Genomic DNA, 17,474 nt, shown 5'->3' on the forward strand with positions numbered 1-17,474 from the left:
GGTGGAGGAGGTGGAGGAGGTAGAGGAGGTCCAGGAGGTCCAGGAGATAGAGGAGGAGGAGATGGAGGAGGTGGAGCAGGTGGAGGAGGTGGAGGAGGTAGAGGAGGTCCAGGAGGTCCAGGAGATAGAGGAGGAGGAGATGGAGGAGGTGGAGCAGGTGGAGGAGGCAGGTGGAGGAGGTGGAGGAGAGGAAAGAGATGAGGAGATAGAGCAGGTGGTGCTGAGAAACAGACAAGGACCAGGACATGTTTGGCCTTGGTCTTGGTGTCCTTCTCTGATGAAGAACCATAGAAGGAAGCAGAGAAGACAGCAATATAGTTTTAGTGATCACCAAATGACACCTGAAAATGAAGTGTAGGGAGAGAGAATAGGACAGGGATGAGAGGCCTTGAGGTCAAAACAGACCCACTTTGGAGTAAGTTCAAGGTAAGGCATGGGGACTCTGAGGACCATCCCTTCATCCAGGCTTGTCTCTCTCTTTAGATTTACTTTTGTTTTTATTCATCTGCATCTGGGTGTGTCTATGCACATATGTGCTCCTGTTGGGTTCCCCTGGAGCTGAAGTTACAGGCAATTACAAGCTACTCAGCATAGTGTGGGTCCTGGGAATTAAATTACCATCTTCAAAAAAAAAAAAGTAATTTGTCCCTTTAACCAATAAGCCTCCTCTCTCCATCCCCTGCTCCTTTCCTCTATCCCTTCTTCTGGTGTGGGAAGTCCTTCTGTCTATGTATTGCTTTTATTGGTTAATCAATAAATCTGTTTCCACCACTGGCTTAGCAGAATAGGGCAAGGGGGAATTCCAAGCAGATAGAGGAGGAGAGAGTGGGTGGAGTCAGGGAGATGCCATGTAGCCACTGGAGAGAAAGACATGAGCCGCCAGTCAGAACCTCCCCCGTAAACCACGAGCCTCATGGTAAAATATAAAATAATAGAAATGGGTTAATTTAAGATGTAAGAGCTAGATACAAATAGGCTTGAGGGCTGAAGAGATGGCTCAGTGGTTAAGAGCATTGCCTGCTCTTCCAAAGGTCCTGAGTTCAATTCCCGGCAACCACATGGTGACTTACAACCATCTGTAATGAGGTCTGGTGCCCTCTTCTGGGCTGCAGACATACAGACAGACTATTGTATACATAATAAATAAATAAATAAATACATACATACATACATACATACGCTTGAGCTATTGGCCAAAGAGTATTGCAATTAATATAGTTTCTGTGTAATTACTTCAGGTCTGGGCATCTGGGAAACGAATGAGCAGGCTCCGGCTACATTCCTCTCACACTCTTTAGACAGAGTCTCACTACATAGACCAAGCTGGCCTCAAACTCACAGCTCCCCTGTCTCCACCTCCCAAGTACTGAGATTAAAGGCACACGCCAACATGCCCACCCATGTTTAAGCACTTCTAATAATCAGATCCAGTTATTAGCACTAGGTATGCACCTCAACCCAGGCCTGCATCCTTTCCGACTCTTCCTGGTCCAGAAGCTTCAGGATCCTTGGGATTCTGGATACAGAACATGGGTTCAGTAGGGCATGGTGTCACACTCCAGTAATTCCAGCACTTTGGAAGTGGAGGCAGGAGAATCAGGAGTTCAAAGTCATCCTTGGGTATGTAGGTGAGTTCGAAGTCACCCTAAGCTACATGAGACCCAGTCTCAAAAGACAAGGAGGAAGAGGGAAGGAGGAAGGGGGAGGGAGGGGAGGAAGAGTTGAGGGGAGTGGTGATATTTCATTTGTATTTCAATAAATAAAGCTTACCTGGAGATCAGAGAGTAAAACAACCCCACTGGTCAGCCTTACAGACCAGGCAGTGGTGACACACACCTTTAATCCCAGTAACCATACTAGTTTGCCATAGTAACCAGGCAGTAGTGGTGCACACCTTTAATCCCAGCCCTAGAGAGGAATATAAAATAGGAGAGACAGCTCTCACCCATAGTCTCATTCTGAGATCCCTGGAGGCAGGATCACCATTGCAGACTGAGGTAGAGGTAAGAACCAGTGGCTGGCTGTTTTGCTTTTCTGACCTTCAGGTTGAACCCCAATATCTGTCTCTGGGTTTGTATTAATCGTGCTACGAAGCGGGAAGAAGGTGGCAATGGTGGTGGCAACTTCCTGCTCACCGTGAAATTCATCATATTCTCAAACCGAGGTCAAAACAAAGTCCCCAGCCCTCGCCATCCACACTGCCTACATCTTGAGACTCAGTCTCCAGCTCCAGCGCCAGCCAGAGGGAATGTGTACAGCTATAGGATGCAGAGCCACGGATGAGACGTCCCGACTGGGTCCTCTGCCTAGCTCAGCTTTCACACCTTAGCGCCCCCTCCGTGAAGGCACCACCTTTTCCTCACAGATACTTCCTTCTTCCCACTGAATAAATTGTGAGCTGTTTATGTACAGGGACCAAGCTATTTTCATCAGTGAGTGAGAAACAAAGGTCGATCGCCCATTGGTGGTGAATCACACTTGATTGCCACAGGATGGAGCTAGCTTGAGATTCAGGGCCCCAACCTGCTAGGTGTGGCTCCCATATTCTGCTCAGAGCCAAGTATACCACGTAGGAACTGGGGGACCCACAAAGCTGGCTTCTACCTGGCCGTGTCTAACTGGACACCACAACCTCAGTGTGACCCCAACTATGCTTTCTATCCCTTTTCCTCTCCTCAGACATTCAATCTTCATTCCGTGTGCTGACTGGCCCTGTATCAGTTGGAAGCTAAACTACCAACTTCCAAAATCTGTCCAGTCCTCCACTTGCATAGCTGAGGGATGAGCCCTTAGTGAAGAGGGAGTTAGGTGGATGAGCCACGAGAACCTGAGACAGGAGGTGTCCCTGCTCACCTCTCCAGAGCCTTCTGAGAGCCTGCTAAGCTCACACATGCCCAGACTGTGCTCTGCTTCTTATTGCTATTAAAATATTAATTTATTTACCCTGACACCAAAATTTTAAATTTTAAATTAAAAAAAAAAAACCAAAGCTTGTGGTATGCTACAGGTCACAGTGTCCCTCTAAGGAAACGAGCCCTGGAGCTGGAAAAGCTAGGAGTTAGCAGAAATCAGAGTAGCCTTGGCTCTCCCTTAGGAATGGGAGTGGGGTGGGCAGGAAGAGGCATTTGGGGAGACTTTATTGGGATCACAGGGGGCAAAAATGCCTCCAGACGATTATCTAGTTTATATTAAAAAGTGCAGCAGCAGAGGAAGTAATATTAAAACTGGGAGGCAAAGAATGAACAGCACAGACAGGTTCAACAGTCTAGCCATCAGCTCGGGGGCAAGCGGCCCTGACTGCCCAGCACAGTGAAGCACACCTGTAGACCAGCACTCAGAGACTGAGGCAGAAGCGTGGCAAGTTCCAGGTCAGCCTTGGCAACAGAATGAGTGAGGCCCTGTCTCAAAAACACAAATGAATCAAGGAAATCTGTACCTTTAACAAAAGGTAGTATCAAGCCAGGCAGTGGTGGAGAACACTTTTAATCCCAGCACTCAGGGAGGTAGAGGCAAGCAGATCTCTGTGAGTTCAAGGCCAGCCTGGTCTACAGAGTGAGTTCCAGGACAGCAGGAAATACACAGAGAAACCCTGTCTCAAAAATAAATAAATAAGGTAGTATCATAGCTGGACATGGTGGCACACAACAGTAATGCCAGCACTCAGTTGGCTGAAGGAGAATCACAAATAGCCTGTACTATATAGCAAGACTCTCATAAGGAAGGAAGGAAAAGAGGGAAGGAGATGGGTGAGGCTCTGAGTATCTAGTATGATGTACATTAGCATGTACTTTGTATATGGGCTTATATACATATATATGCTTATAAATGTATACATGTGCTCTCAGAAACATTTACTGGAGAGCAGAGAGGTGGCTGGGTGAATGATAAATGGATGTATGGATGAGAAGGAGTGGGTGGGTGGATGAAAGGGTGGGCGGGTGGCTAGGATAGAGGTGAGCACATATGTAGACATAAGGATGGCCAGGTGAGTAGGTGGATGTCTAACAGGTAACTAGATGGATGAGTGAATGCGTGGTTAGACACACCCTATCTTCCAGCCCTCAGAACAGCCCCGGGGGGGAGGGGGTTGAGTGAGAATAGTCCCTAGAGAATCGTATATTTGAAGGCTTGGTCCCCAGTTGGTGGAACTATTTGGGAAGGATTAGGAGGTGTGGCCTTGTGAAGGAAATGTGTCACCCCTGCCCCCACTAGGCTTGGGAGGTTTCAAAAGGCCAGTTAGTGCTCTCCTCTCTCTTCTCTCTCTCTCTCTGTTGTTGTCTCAAGCTGCTCAGGCACCATATCTGCTTGCTGGCATATTCCCTGCCTTGATAGTCACAGACCCACCCTCTGAAAATGGTAAGCAAGCTCAGATTAAATGCTTTGCTTTATAAGTGGTCTTGGAGCTTTGTCACGGTGGTAGAAAAATAACTAAGACAAACTCTCTTTAACCTCAAGGCCAATGACACAGCTACTCTCATCCTCCTTCCCCCTGCACCTTCTCCCTGTGGCCGGAAATAATCTACCTTATCTCACAAGATCTCCAGTCCACACCTGGGTTAAGGGGGAAGCGTGCTGTTCCACACTTGTGGTCCTATGCTGTCACCTAGTGGAAGTTTTGTGAAACTGCAGCGATGATGCTCACAGCCCTCATAGGCGTCTGGAGAGAATTTAGCAAGGCCCGCGATGGATTGATAACCTGGTTTGAAATATTTTTTGAAAGGATGAAAGTAGTGGGATAATTCAGATACGCAGGCCTTAGAATAAGTGAGCAATACATACTTATCCAGTTAAGCCAAGGAGGAAGAAAGGAGCTACTAGGAGCCTCCATTTGGGAGTTTGAGTTCTCACCACCCATCCACAGCTTCCCCTTCCCTCTCTGGATTTCACACTGCAATTATGGCCCATGCCAGAAGGTTCAGCCATACACAAGGCTTTCTCACTACCTTCTAAGTTATTTCATCACACAGTTAAGATTATTGCTTAAGCAAGAAAAAGACATCTGTAGGAAGTTATTAGGAAACTTTCAGAATGAAGAAATTAGCCCTGGAGACTACTAGAATTAGAAGAGCCCAGGCAGAGAAACTCGGAGGCTCTCTCAAGGTCTCTAGCAACCTGCCCCAAGAGTAAATCGTTGCATCACAGGGTCCAATGGTGGGTCTCCTGTGGACTGAGTGACTCCCTAGGGATGGGGATGTATGTGCTGCAGAGTGTGACATGGCTAGAACACAGCACATTCTCTTTTTTGGGGGGGTGGTGGTTTCAGACAGGGTTTCTCTGTGGTTTTGGAGCCTGTCCTGGAACTAGCTCTTGTAGACCAGGCTGGTCTCGAACTCACAGAGATCTGCCTGCCTCTGCCTCCCGAGTGCTGGGATTAAAGGCGTGCGACACCACCGCCCGGCACACAGCACATTCTCAAAGCAGCAAGGAAGTCAGCTTCCATCTTAGGGCTGGGAAACCCCACATCTTACTGTTATAAATCCAGCTGCTCGCCACACAGCCGTCTAAGAAGAGAGGCCAGGCAAGGAAGGAGTTTATTCAAAAGGATGGTGACTTCATTTGAAAAGCCATCTAAACAAGATAGTGAACTTCTTTGGCACGCGCGGGAAGGGGGGTGTCTTACTCTAGCTAGGAAGTCAATGGGAGGGTTCTGGTAGGTGTTCCCAAACTGTTGAATGCTTTCTGCTGTAGCTGGGCTGCAGGACACAGGTATCTGTCTTTGTCCTGGCACTGGTACCTGGAAGGAATAAAGCCTTCCGAAGAGTGTCCTCACTCTAGCTATCTGGACTCTTAAAGGAGGTACCCCAGGAACCAGAATCTCCCACAGCAATCTCATAGGGAGAAAAGACTTGAGCGTGATACCAGCCAACCCACCCAGGAGCTGTCTCCAGAGAGATTTCCATGTTGTGCCAATAACCTGTCAGGCCTCCTGTAGGAGACCAGAGCTAGACAGTGATCAATCAGTGACCCGAGGTACGGCCAGGACTGCTTAGCTAGGACACTGAAGGTGTCCCTCTTCCAATGGCCATGTTGAATAAATCTCTCTTGTTGTTTTTCATCAGTAATTTGACTCTTTGAATTGGCTTACTGAAGAGCGGTAGCCAAACACGGCTTGCTGAGACTCACTCTAGTTTGTAACTCTGATAACATCTTGAGATGAGTTTTCAGTCCTCAAATCATTTCCTCTAGCTATTCCTGTCACTGCTCAGGCGCACATCACACGGTTGAGCAGGCTTGAGGGTAGGTATCCTTGTCAGGTCCTCTTGCTAGCGGCCGAACTCTAAGTAATCGATGGGGAAAAAAATCCTTAATGCTTAGCCTCATAATCACCCAATCAGGGCTCCCACATGAGGGAAGCTTTGTAACCCAGTGGGGACACCTTCAGATGACCCTGTCCCGCAAGGTGCCACCCCAGGGCTACTGAAACTTTGGGTCTCAACTCCCATTCAAATGTTAACAAATGTTAACACCAGCTATACCACTGCTTGGAATCTAAATGACATAGCATGCATTCTGAGCTCCCCAGAACAGATGAGCCAATGCAGTTGGGCTTGTCAGCCACCTTTCAGGAAGGCTGATTCACCTAAGGAAATAGGAGGAATAATTATCCCCTTCATGAGTTAACGTGCTTTTCTTTCCAAAAGCCTCTCCTTGGAGTAGATGAACCTGCACTCTGAGCCTTTGTCATGCAGCCTGCCCATTTCTCTGTGTTAGGAGGCAGAAAAGCCTAACTTTTTATTCTCTTTATCCCTTTTTCAAGTATTTTTCAAATACAAAGGCTAAGCATGCTTTTCCAGACTCTCTCCGTCTTTCTGTGAAGGCCCCCGCCCCACGTGGCTGTTTGTCTAACATGCTGACCTAACTCAAAGGCCCTGGCTTTCTCTCTTCTTTTCCCTTGCCTGGCAGCTGCTGAGTTTACATCAGTGTTTTTCTCTTAAACTCTGATAAAACTGTCCTCAAGCTTCCTTTGAAGTCTGTTTCTAAAGGTTTTATTTTTAAAGATGTTTTATTTCACACACACGTGAAGTCCCTGAAATCATTAACATACAAGTAACATTATGCAGATTGAGCGGGTTGTATTTATATATTTAGGAATGTACACATGACAATTAAAGAAAAGAAGTGGGGCTGGAAAGATGGCTCAGAGGTTAAGAGCACTGGCTGTTCTTCCAGGGTTCCTCAGTTCAATTCCCAGCACCCACATGCAGCTCACAATATAATGGGATCCAATGCCCTCTCCTGGTGTGCAAGCAGACAAAGCACCCATATACATTAAATAAATCTATTAACAACCAACAAAAAGAGGCCATTGTTTGGGTGGAAGTGCCACCCCAGCCCCTGGCATCCATATATCCAGAGTATGGAATGTTCGGGTGGAAGCTCCACCCCACCCCACCTCCAGTTGCCTCAGTCCAGACTCCACCCCCCAAAAGCCTGCCAACCAGTGACTTCTCCCCAGGGCTGCTCAAGACCACTCCCACAGGGTATTTAAACTGCCCCCCAGAGAACAGTCTCCTCTCTGGGGGACTAGGCGGCCATTCGGGAGCATTTGTATCCATTAAACCTTGGCTTTCTAGTTTGGTTTGATTTGGTCTGATTTGGATGATTGTGTAGGCAGAGAGACTCTTATTGGGGTGCAGAAACTTTCCAACCATAAATCTGAGAAAAAACACAAGGGGAGAACACATGGTCTCCCATGGATGAAAGAAGGGGATGTAATATTTTACTTTCAAAACTTAAAAATTATTTAGAAATTTGGTTTCTCTGTGTGTGCATTCAAGGCCAGAATAGAGTGACAGGCTCCCTGGAGCTGAAAAGCAGGGGGTTGTAAGCCACCTGATGTAGGTGCTGGGCACTGAACATGGGTCCTCTGAAAGTGCAAGTGTTCTTAACTGCCTGGTCATCGCTCCAATCCCTAAATTACTGTATTAATGAGACTAAGAACCCAGCGCCCCAACGGTGATATCACCCTTACTATCTCTCTTATCGTTTCTGCTGACTTACACAGCTCCTGGCCACTCAGGTTTCTGCTGACTCACGATTCATGTCATCAGTCACTGCTGACTCAAGGCATCTCTGCTTCAAGCCCCAAATACTGACTGTTGCTGTTGTCCTCATGTCCTATTGGATAGGAGTGGATGCCCAACCTAAGAGCAGGAACAGACGGGGCAGGTGCGCAGCAGTGAAGCTGCCATGTGCAAACCCAACAACCGGGGCTATGAGGGAACAACTGAAAAATCCACATCTCTTTTTTGGTTTTCGAGACAGGGTTTCTTAGTAGCTATGGAACCAGTCCCGGAACTCACTCTGTAGACCGACCTGGTCTCGAACCCAGAGATCCACTCTTCTGCCTTCCGAGTGCTGGGATTACCACCACCGCCCGGTGAGATCATGGTTTTGTAGATGTCATGATCCCTGGGACCCACACAGTGAAAGGAGAGCCAATTCCCACCAGCTGCTCTCTATCACTATTCAAATGCTTGTGCATGCACACAATTAGTTTATTAACATAAATAAAGGCTAGCCATGGCTCACCCTGGCCTACCTTAGTTCTAAGAACACTTACTAGGTTAGCCTACTGTGGGCAAAATCGATCTAAAGCAAAGTTTGTCTTATATTAAAGTGGTGAGACTCCCCTGAAGTGTAACACATGCTGCACCAGCAGTGAAAACTATACAATGCCAGCACCTCAGGAGGCTGGGACCATGGGATTATGTGTTTAAGGCCAGACTAGGCCACGTTCCAAGACTCAGCTTCAAAAAAACAAGTGTGATAGGGCTGGAGAGACAAAGGCACAAAGAATGGGAGTTTGATTTCCCAGTGCCCACATGGGGCTAAAAAACCATAGTTCCAGTTCAAAGAGCTCAACATCCTCCTCTGGCCTCCTTGAGAACTACATACATGTGGTGCACACACATGTAAAATAGATCTCAAAGAGAATTTTTTTCTAAGTGAGACTGGGGAAGATGGCTCAGAGGGTCAGAGTGCGTGCTATGCAATTCTGAGAACCCAAGGGAAGGGAGGGAAAATAAGGAGGGAAGGAAGGGGAAAAAAACTAGTCAACCTGTGGGTTTGACACCAGGGCTATCTCCCAAGGTGTCAGTCCCTGGGACATCCTGCACCAACAGTGGAGGCATAAACTGCATAACCCAATGTAGCTTTAGCTACCTCTTCTCCAATTAAGTCATAGTTTCTGAGATAAACCAAGATGGAATGCTGGGTGTTGCTGGGAGGTTCCATCCTTAGGGAAGGAAACAAAGAGACTGAGAGTCTTAAATTCCCACTGACTACTGACCCTTTGACTAGAACCCAGAATAGTGCATCCTAGTTTGCATTAGGTGTTCCTAGGGATATGGACAGGCACTATGAATATATGAACTTAATATTCAAGTTCAGATGAGCATGTAACACATGCTTTTTTAAAAAGATATATTTATTATATATACAACTTTCTGCCTCCATGTATACCCACACGCCAGAGGGTGCCAGATCTCATTACAGATGGCTGTGAGCCACCATGTGGTTGCTGGGAATTGAACTCAGGACCTCTGGAAGAGCTGACAGTGCTCTTAACCACTGAGCCATCTCTCCAGCCGTAACACATGCTTAATGGGATGGGTAGATAGGTGGGTAGATGGATAAGCAATGTCAGACTAAGAAGGAAACAAAAACTAGCTGAAAGCCACACACTAACTTAACCAGCACTCGAGAGGCAGAGGCAGGTGAACGAATCCAAGTTCAAAGCTAGTTGGGTCTACATAGCAAGTTACAGGGCAGCCAAGGTTACACAGAGAAACCCTGTCAGGAGAAAACAGAAGTTTAGCGGGCAAGGTCAAAGACCCTGTGGACTGGTAATCTACAGATGAGAAACAAAGGAGTTTAACTTTCCTACAAGGACAGTAGAGACAGAAAACAGGAGAGGGATCAAGGACACCAAGGAAAATTCCACTTGTAAAGATAAGAGGATTGGGCTGGAGAGATGGCTCAGAGGTTAAGAGCATTGCCTGCTCTTCCAAAGGTCCTGAGTTCAATTCCCAGCAACCACATGGTGGCTCACAACCATCTGTAATGGGGTCTGGTGCCCTCTTCTGGCCTTCAGGCATATACACAGACAGAATATTGTATACATAATAAATAAATATTTAAAAAAAGATAAGAGGATTATCTGACTATAAATTTGCTGAACAATTGAATAGGAAGCTGCCAATTATCCAGAGCCAATAAACCAAACCCGAACCAGATTCCTCACCACACCAAACACTGGATTTTTCTTGCCAGAATGAGCTGGAGGACTTTGGGGGTCCACCTTTACCAAGTTCCTTCTCCCCTTCGGATAGCCTCCAGGGAACGTTTTTTTTGGGGGGGTGGGGGGTTCTGTGTAGCTTTGGAGCCTGTCCAGGAACTCACTCTGTAGACCAGGCTGGCCTCTAACTCACTGCTGGGATTAAAGGTGTACACCACCACCACCTGGCATCCAGGGAGCCAAGCAAGGCAGGAGTGCGCCAAGAGGGAAGGCACCTCCCCTGACTCTGCATCTCTACAACTGTGTACCATAATAAACATGTTTTTTGGTCAATTAACAAGTAGTAACCAGTACAGCACACAGATCTTAAACTCTCCTTGAATAGACAAATTACCAGTTAATAAATAAAAGTGAGACCTTTTTGTTTTGCTCAGGGGAGATCTGATCCTGGTGAGGCCAACAGCGCACTCAGACAGGAGCCAGAGCAGAGTTCACCAGGATAGCAGAGACCCAGCATCACTTTCTCAATTAAGCAGGCAGGAAGCTCTCCAAACCAAGGGACTCCGCTCTACTAGGCAGGTGTCCCAAAGGACCAGAACCACACACCTACTTTAAATGGTACCACTTGGATATCAATGTCCCCTAAGCCCACAGTTCATAGCCTCTGGGGCTGAGGTGATGGAAGCTGCAGGAGTCAAGCTTAGTGGTTAGACAGCAGGTCACTGGGGCACTACCCTGGGACACTGGGACCATCACCCCCCCTCCCTTTTCTGATAGGCAGCTTTGTTCCACCACACAATCCCCACCTGAAGGCGTCCATCCACCCACCAGACACAAACCATGGTCCAGGTGAAAACAGGAGCCAAGCTAACCGTTCATATTTTCCGTAGCAACTGCCCTAACAAATCACTCTGGCAGGGCATGATGGCACTCGACAACCCAAGGTATGCAATGTGAGTGAGCAACACCTTCAATTGACTTATATATATCTTTCAAACTGAGTCTTTTTTCGACTTGTTTTTTTAAAGACAGGGTTTCTGTGTAGCTTTGGAGCCTGTCCTGAATGAAACTCACTCTGTAGACCAGGCTGGGCTCAAACTCAGAGATCTGCATGTCTCTGCTGGGACTAAGGGTCTGTGCCACCAAGGAGTCTTAGTATCAAAAGACATTTTTAAGGGCTCAACTCTAAGAGAGATAACAGATAGTGCTGCCAAATCTGGGTGATAAAAGGGGGATGTAGGAAAAGAAACCAGACAGGACCCACCCTGGACTCTCAAAGCACCACATTGTCATTTACCATTTTATGCAGATGTTACTGTCACACAAACTCGTAGTTTGCTGTAGGAGTGGTGCAAAAGGGACCTCCTTAAGACACAGAAGACAATGGTCATGCTTTCATTATTTATGTCAAGTCTCACAGCTGAAACACCACTGGACTGCAACCAAAGTGGCTGGAACACCAACTGGGACTCAAGTAAGGGCATGATCACAGGACTTACTTAGTAGCCTCGAAAGAAGTGTCACCAGCCAGCACAGCTGGCCATTTGCTATTCTGCTGGAAAGGTTCAGAAGGACTGACCCTGAGCACAGTCCATAAAGGCTCTTTATTTATGTTTTACATCTCTAGAAAAAGAATCCCAGGATTTTCCCTCCTGTGTGCTTTCGTCTTGCCTCTTCATGGTCCATGATGCCAGCTGAGGTGGTCAGTACAATGAAGCTATGGAGGAAAGAAATAGCAACTTAAGTGTAAACATTCCAACCATGCCTCCCTCCCTCTCCTCAAGCCTGCCTTCCTGGGAGGAGACAGAGATTGATGCTGCTTAGGAAAGCTGGTGCCCGACCAGGGGGCAGTGCATAGGAATGAATCCTAGAACAAAGGAGGAAATCTAGAGACCCCAACTACACTCTGGCCTGACAGAAAACAAAGACGAACCTGGGCATGGTTGCACAGACCCTTAAATCCCAACACTTTGGAGGAAGAAACAGGCAATCTGAGTTCTAGATCAATGAGACCCTAAATAGAAGGCACTGGACCAGGGAAATGACTTGGAGGGCAAAGGTGACAGAAGTGTCATGCCTGTTAATCTGAGGTCGTCCCTGGACCCACATGTTAGAGAACTTAAACTAAAGTCAACTAGCTAGTTAGAAAGACAGTCACTGTTATATTAACAAACCTCAGCTCAAGCCCAGCCATATCCCATCATTTCAAAGCATTACTCTTTATCACTATTAATTTTTAATTGTAGAAAGTCAACTCACCCAAACTGACGGGATGGGAGCAGATTGTTCTGCCATTTTTCTAGGTCTTTGAGTTGCACATCAAATCTAGGGCTTATCACTCCACACTGTGAAAGAAAACAAAATAAATTCTTTAAACCTTACCAAAAATCTAAAACAAGATGGCTTTCATACCTGCTTGAGTGTCAATGGTTCAAAAACCAATACCCACATTACAGGCACCTACCCTGTGCATACCTTTTTCTATAAACTCCATTCAAACACTGAGGAGGGGACTCAAGAGGTTTAGACTGAAAGACTGAGTTCTAGGATAGCCAGGGCTGATCCTTCCCCGGAATCATCATCCACACATGCATGTACATCTATACCCAAACAAGACTGTACACCCCTGCCTACAGGAAAAAGCCATGTCAAGTAAGGTCAAATGACTTTGGGTCAAATGGTAGTACACGGAGAACTTCCCCCAGAACATCTCATTATACAGAACTGAGACCAAGTAAAATTGCAATCGAAATTTCATTTTTACAGTTCAAGAGGGTTGCAAGCTTACTAGTAGCTAGCTAAGCAAACAAAAGCCATCTTTTAGTAGGGCTGCCCACAATAAACCTATTAACTAAAAGCTGCAATACAGAACATCTGAGAAACACGCCCAGCCTGGCCTGCCTCTCCACAATGCCACCCCGAGGGAGGGTGGTAGCAGGCAGGCAACAGTGTTCTCACAACTAATTCTAGGCCATCATCTCTGCTACTCCCCCAGAAAAAAAGAGCTTCACCTTCATCACTGACTGCAAATCCTCAAGCAGGACTGAGTAGTACAGCTGCAGAAAGAAAGGCCCCCACTGAACTCAACATCCTTGTGCAGTTCAGATTACCCCTTCCTCTAAGAACCCAGAATGCCCACCCAGGACAACCATGTAAGAATTGAGGTCACACACCAAAGTAACTATGAAAGATGGAACTTGGCAAAGGCCATCCAAAAGCTTCAGATTGTATTCCCCCCACCCCCAAAGACTGCCATTCTGACTGTCTGCTGGCTGTCATGGACCCTAGATCTTTATTCCAGCTATGGAAAAGCTCCTCAGAAGTAACAGACAAAACAGCCCTCTCTTAACCAAGCACAAGCAGGGATGAGATGAAGGCCAGACTCTAACATCTTACAATCGCTAACACATAACTCATAGTAAGGGTAAACCTCTTTTCTTTTTTTAAAAAATATTATTTTATGTGCATTGGTGTGTAAGTGTCAGATCCCCTGCAACTGCCATCTTCAGACAGTTGTGAGCTGCCATGTGGATGCTGGGAATTGAACCCGAGTCCTCTGGAAGAGCAGTCAGTGCTTTAATCATTGAGCCATGTCTCCAGCCCCAACCTCTTTCTTGAGGGCAACGGGCATTCTCTCATAGGGAAGATGACCTACACAATAGCCATTAGCACTGCACCACGTGCTGTTCTACCTGCACCAGGTTAACTGACCAGAGACATGAGCACGACTCAAGTTACCTAAAATCAGGGCAAACAAAACAGGACAGATATTCTCCCGCTTCAAAAAGGACATGGTGACCAGCCTGGCTCAGAGTGAGTTCCAGGACAGCTAGGGCTACTTAATCCCAACACTCGGGAGGCAGTGGCAGGTGGATCTCTTTGAGTTCAAGGTCAGCCTGGTCTACAGAGTTAAGAGTTCCAGGACGGACAGGCTCCAAAGCTACAGAGAAATCTCCTCAAAAAACAACAAAAAAGCACATGTAGGATGGGTCTGCACTGCAACAAACAATGACTCAAAACTAGCATTGCCAACTCTTCACCATCTTTCGAAGACCTTGTAAGCAGTAGTGCTAAGGTCTGAATATTGAGAACCAACTTTGTAAAACAAAAACCTTCACAGAAAAGAACTTCAACTCAACTGCCACTGGCTATGGGACTAGACCTTCCTAATGCTGTGATCGCTTAATACAGTTCCCCATTTGTAGTGACCACAACCATCAAATCATTTTTGTTCTACTTCATAACTGTAATTTTGCTGTAAATACATTCACCAACTGGGCGTGGTGACACACACCTTTAATCCCAGCACTGGGGAGGGAGAGGCAGGCATCTCTGAGTTCAAGCCTAGCCTGGTCTACAACACAGAGTTCCAGGACAGCCAGAGCTGTTATAGAGAAACCATCTCAAACCTTCCCCCACCCCTCCGCAAAAGAATCAGTTTTCCAATGAAAACTGCAAGAGTCAATCCCCAAAGGGGTTGAGACCCAGGCCGAGAACCGCTGTACTAGAGGTTCTCAAACTCCTTGCACATCAGAAACCTATGGACCAGGGCCACACATCAGTGGCTTACTGTCACTGCCCCAAACATCAGCTATCTATTAAACCATTTAGTCAAAGACAGGAACCAAATCAAATTTGGTTATGCTGATGACGGTTAAAACTGACAGGCAGTCTAGACCTCAGACACTACAATGACCTACACTGACAAACTCAAGAGTGGCCATCAACCCTGGCGCTTGACCATTTACTCAAGATGATTCCATTAAAATCCAGCACACTGCAGGACATGTGCAACACATTCCTTTAATCCAGCAATGCACTGGAGACAAAGATCTGACTTATAAGACAACCTGTCTGTCTACAGAGACCCCAACTTGAAAACAAAACGAACCCAGCACTCCACTAGTACTAAAAAATTGAATTGTTTATATCCTAAGTCATCACCTGAAGCTTCTGAAATCGCTAAGTCAACCGGGTTACCAAGGCCTAGCTCTGTCTCACACAAACTGACCAAAAACTTGAACAAGCAACCAAAGGTAACAACTGACATGTAGTTTAAAAAGCGTCGCCTTAGCCAATTCCTTAAATCAGGGAAGTGGAGCAAGGCTGACAGCAGTGGGCATAACTTGCAGGCAAATACAAAATGAGAATGAAGGGTCTTACCTTGTTCAACCTGCCGGTGAGGTTCACGACGATCTTCCCAGCTCTGTGGTCGTCAATGATTTCAAATTCACCAATGTAACCTGTAAACCAAGTGACTAGTATCAAACCAAGGACACCAGTCCGAGACCTAAACCTTTATGCCCCCAGCACTGCTTTTTACCCATTTTCTCCCCCGTGTCTGATTCTATCAGAATTCTTAAAACTCAGCATCACATTAAGATTTAACACCCAAAAACATTTCAGCACGATCACTCCCACACCCCGTATTCACAGTATACACTCCCAAGGCCGGGAACCTTTCCTCACAACTCAGTCTTGGAGGCTCAGGAACCCTGGCTTGCAGTGACCTGGGTCATTTAAGCCCAGACACAAGCTTGCTTCTCCCAAGTCAGCGTTCCATTTGCACTCCTCCCTCCCCCACTGACCCGCCGTTGCCCTGTCTCAGCTCCCAGGTATAACCGCTCTGCCTTGCCTTCCTTTAGGACTATCTCCTTAGTCCGTCAACACTCACCATGCTTCATCATCACGGTTAGGAACCGAACGATGACTTTGGAGCAGGGCCTGATGAGGACCTGGCGTTTGCCTCTCTTCTCTGCATTGTTGATGCTCTTGAGAGCATCGGCCAAGACGTTCATGCGCACCATGGTGGCTAGGGAATGGAAACACGGGATATGCATGCATCAACATCCAACCATGCACCAGGCCTGTGAAACTCGTCTTCCTACTCCCACCATAGGTCTACAGCAACATTGCCAACAATCGGCAAAGTTCCCGACAACTGCCCTGTTCTCCTGCACTCGGTATTCGCTCAAGACATTCGCGCTCATGCCACCCGGCAAATAGCCAGAGAAAAGTGACCCAAGCCCAGACTCATTACGGAGAAGATAACCTTAGAAACGGCGGGACTTATCGGCTGGCCGAACGGAAGGTACGGAGAGGCTGTCAATACAGCCCAAGTTTGAAAGTTCTGGCAAACATCTGCCAAGATTCTCCAAGTCAGCAGTGTCGGCGGTTAGCGCGACTTAGGGTAACTCACTTTCGGTGACAACAAGCCTCCCAAGAGCAAAGGCATTGGGTGACGGGGCCCCCGCGGCTTCTTACACGGCTCGAACAAGGCGTGGGGACGCAGCCAAGGCGCATTTCACGTGCAAAGGGCAAACCCCGACTTGCTTTTCCCTAACTTAGCTGGGAGAGGTTGGGCGGAGACCCCAATGACTACAGCGGCCACGGCTGCTTGCGGCGCTCGGGAATCTGGAGCGCCCGCAAACACGAGAAGCCGCAGGGCCCACGCCGGCCACCGTTCCCGCCGGGCCGAGCGGAGCCCAGCCTGCGGCCGTGGGCCAGCTCCCGCAATGAGTCGCCCATGGCGGCCCCGACCCGCACAGACGGAGACTGCGACCACGGAAGGGCTCGATGAGCCCGCGGGACCCCGAAGTCGGGCCCCGGGGTAGAAGGATGGCGCGGATGCCGGAGGATGAGCACGGAGCTTCCCAGAAAGTCACTCACCGGCGCGGGAAGATGGCCGAAAGAGGGTGGGTGGGCCGGACGCACGGAGTTATGGGAAGCGGAAGTGCTATCGCGAGACTTCATTGTCACACGCCCAAAGCAAAGAAAGTGTGGGTGATTTCTGATAGGAAGATCAATGCAAGGGCGGGGCGGTTGAGAGTGGAAGGCTGAACTCTTAACTCTTTAGGTCTTGCGCTGTAGTTCACGGTAGTCCGGAACTCGCCGCAAGCCTCCTGCCTCAGCCTCTAGGATCCTGGCATTAACACCACAGTCGACTTTTCTTGGGTTTTTGTTTTGTTTGAGTTAATGAACCTCACTAGGTAGCTACGGCTGTGCTGGAAGTGTGTAGACCAGGGTGACTTCTGCCTGGTTGACAGCCTCTGCCTCCTAGTGCTGGAATTAAATGCATGCACCACAACACCGTTTTTTTTGTTTTTGTTTTTGGGTTTTTTTTTATTAATTTGATTGGTGTGATTTGGGTTTGCCTTTTGGAGATAGGATTTCATCAATAATGGCCATGCTGTCCACAGATTAATGATAATCCTAACTTAACAGTAGGATTACT

General features: G+C 47.4%; 1 protein-coding gene across 1 annotated transcript; it reads right to left on the reverse strand.

Annotated features, from left to right (window-relative positions):
- Positions 1-11,825: 11,825 nt before the first annotated feature.
- Positions 11,826-16,973, reverse strand: Rps15a (ribosomal protein S15a). The gene is made up of 5 exons (XM_075971999.1): positions 16,910-16,973; positions 15,915-16,052; positions 15,404-15,483; positions 12,500-12,585; positions 11,826-11,957 (listed from the first exon to the last, which is right to left on the reverse strand). The coding sequence occupies exons 2-5, from the start codon at positions 16,045-16,047 to the stop codon at positions 11,864-11,866; spliced, it is 393 nt and encodes a 130-aa protein (XP_075828114.1). The 5' UTR covers positions 16,048-16,052; positions 16,910-16,973; the 3' UTR covers positions 11,826-11,863.
- Positions 16,974-17,474: the final 501 nt, after the last annotated feature.

The sequence above is a fragment of the Microtus pennsylvanicus genome, chromosome 5 (assembly GCF_037038515.1).
Source record: "Microtus pennsylvanicus isolate mMicPen1 chromosome 5, mMicPen1.hap1, whole genome shotgun sequence".
Classification (NCBI taxonomy): domain Eukaryota; kingdom Metazoa; phylum Chordata; class Mammalia; order Rodentia; family Cricetidae; genus Microtus; species Microtus pennsylvanicus.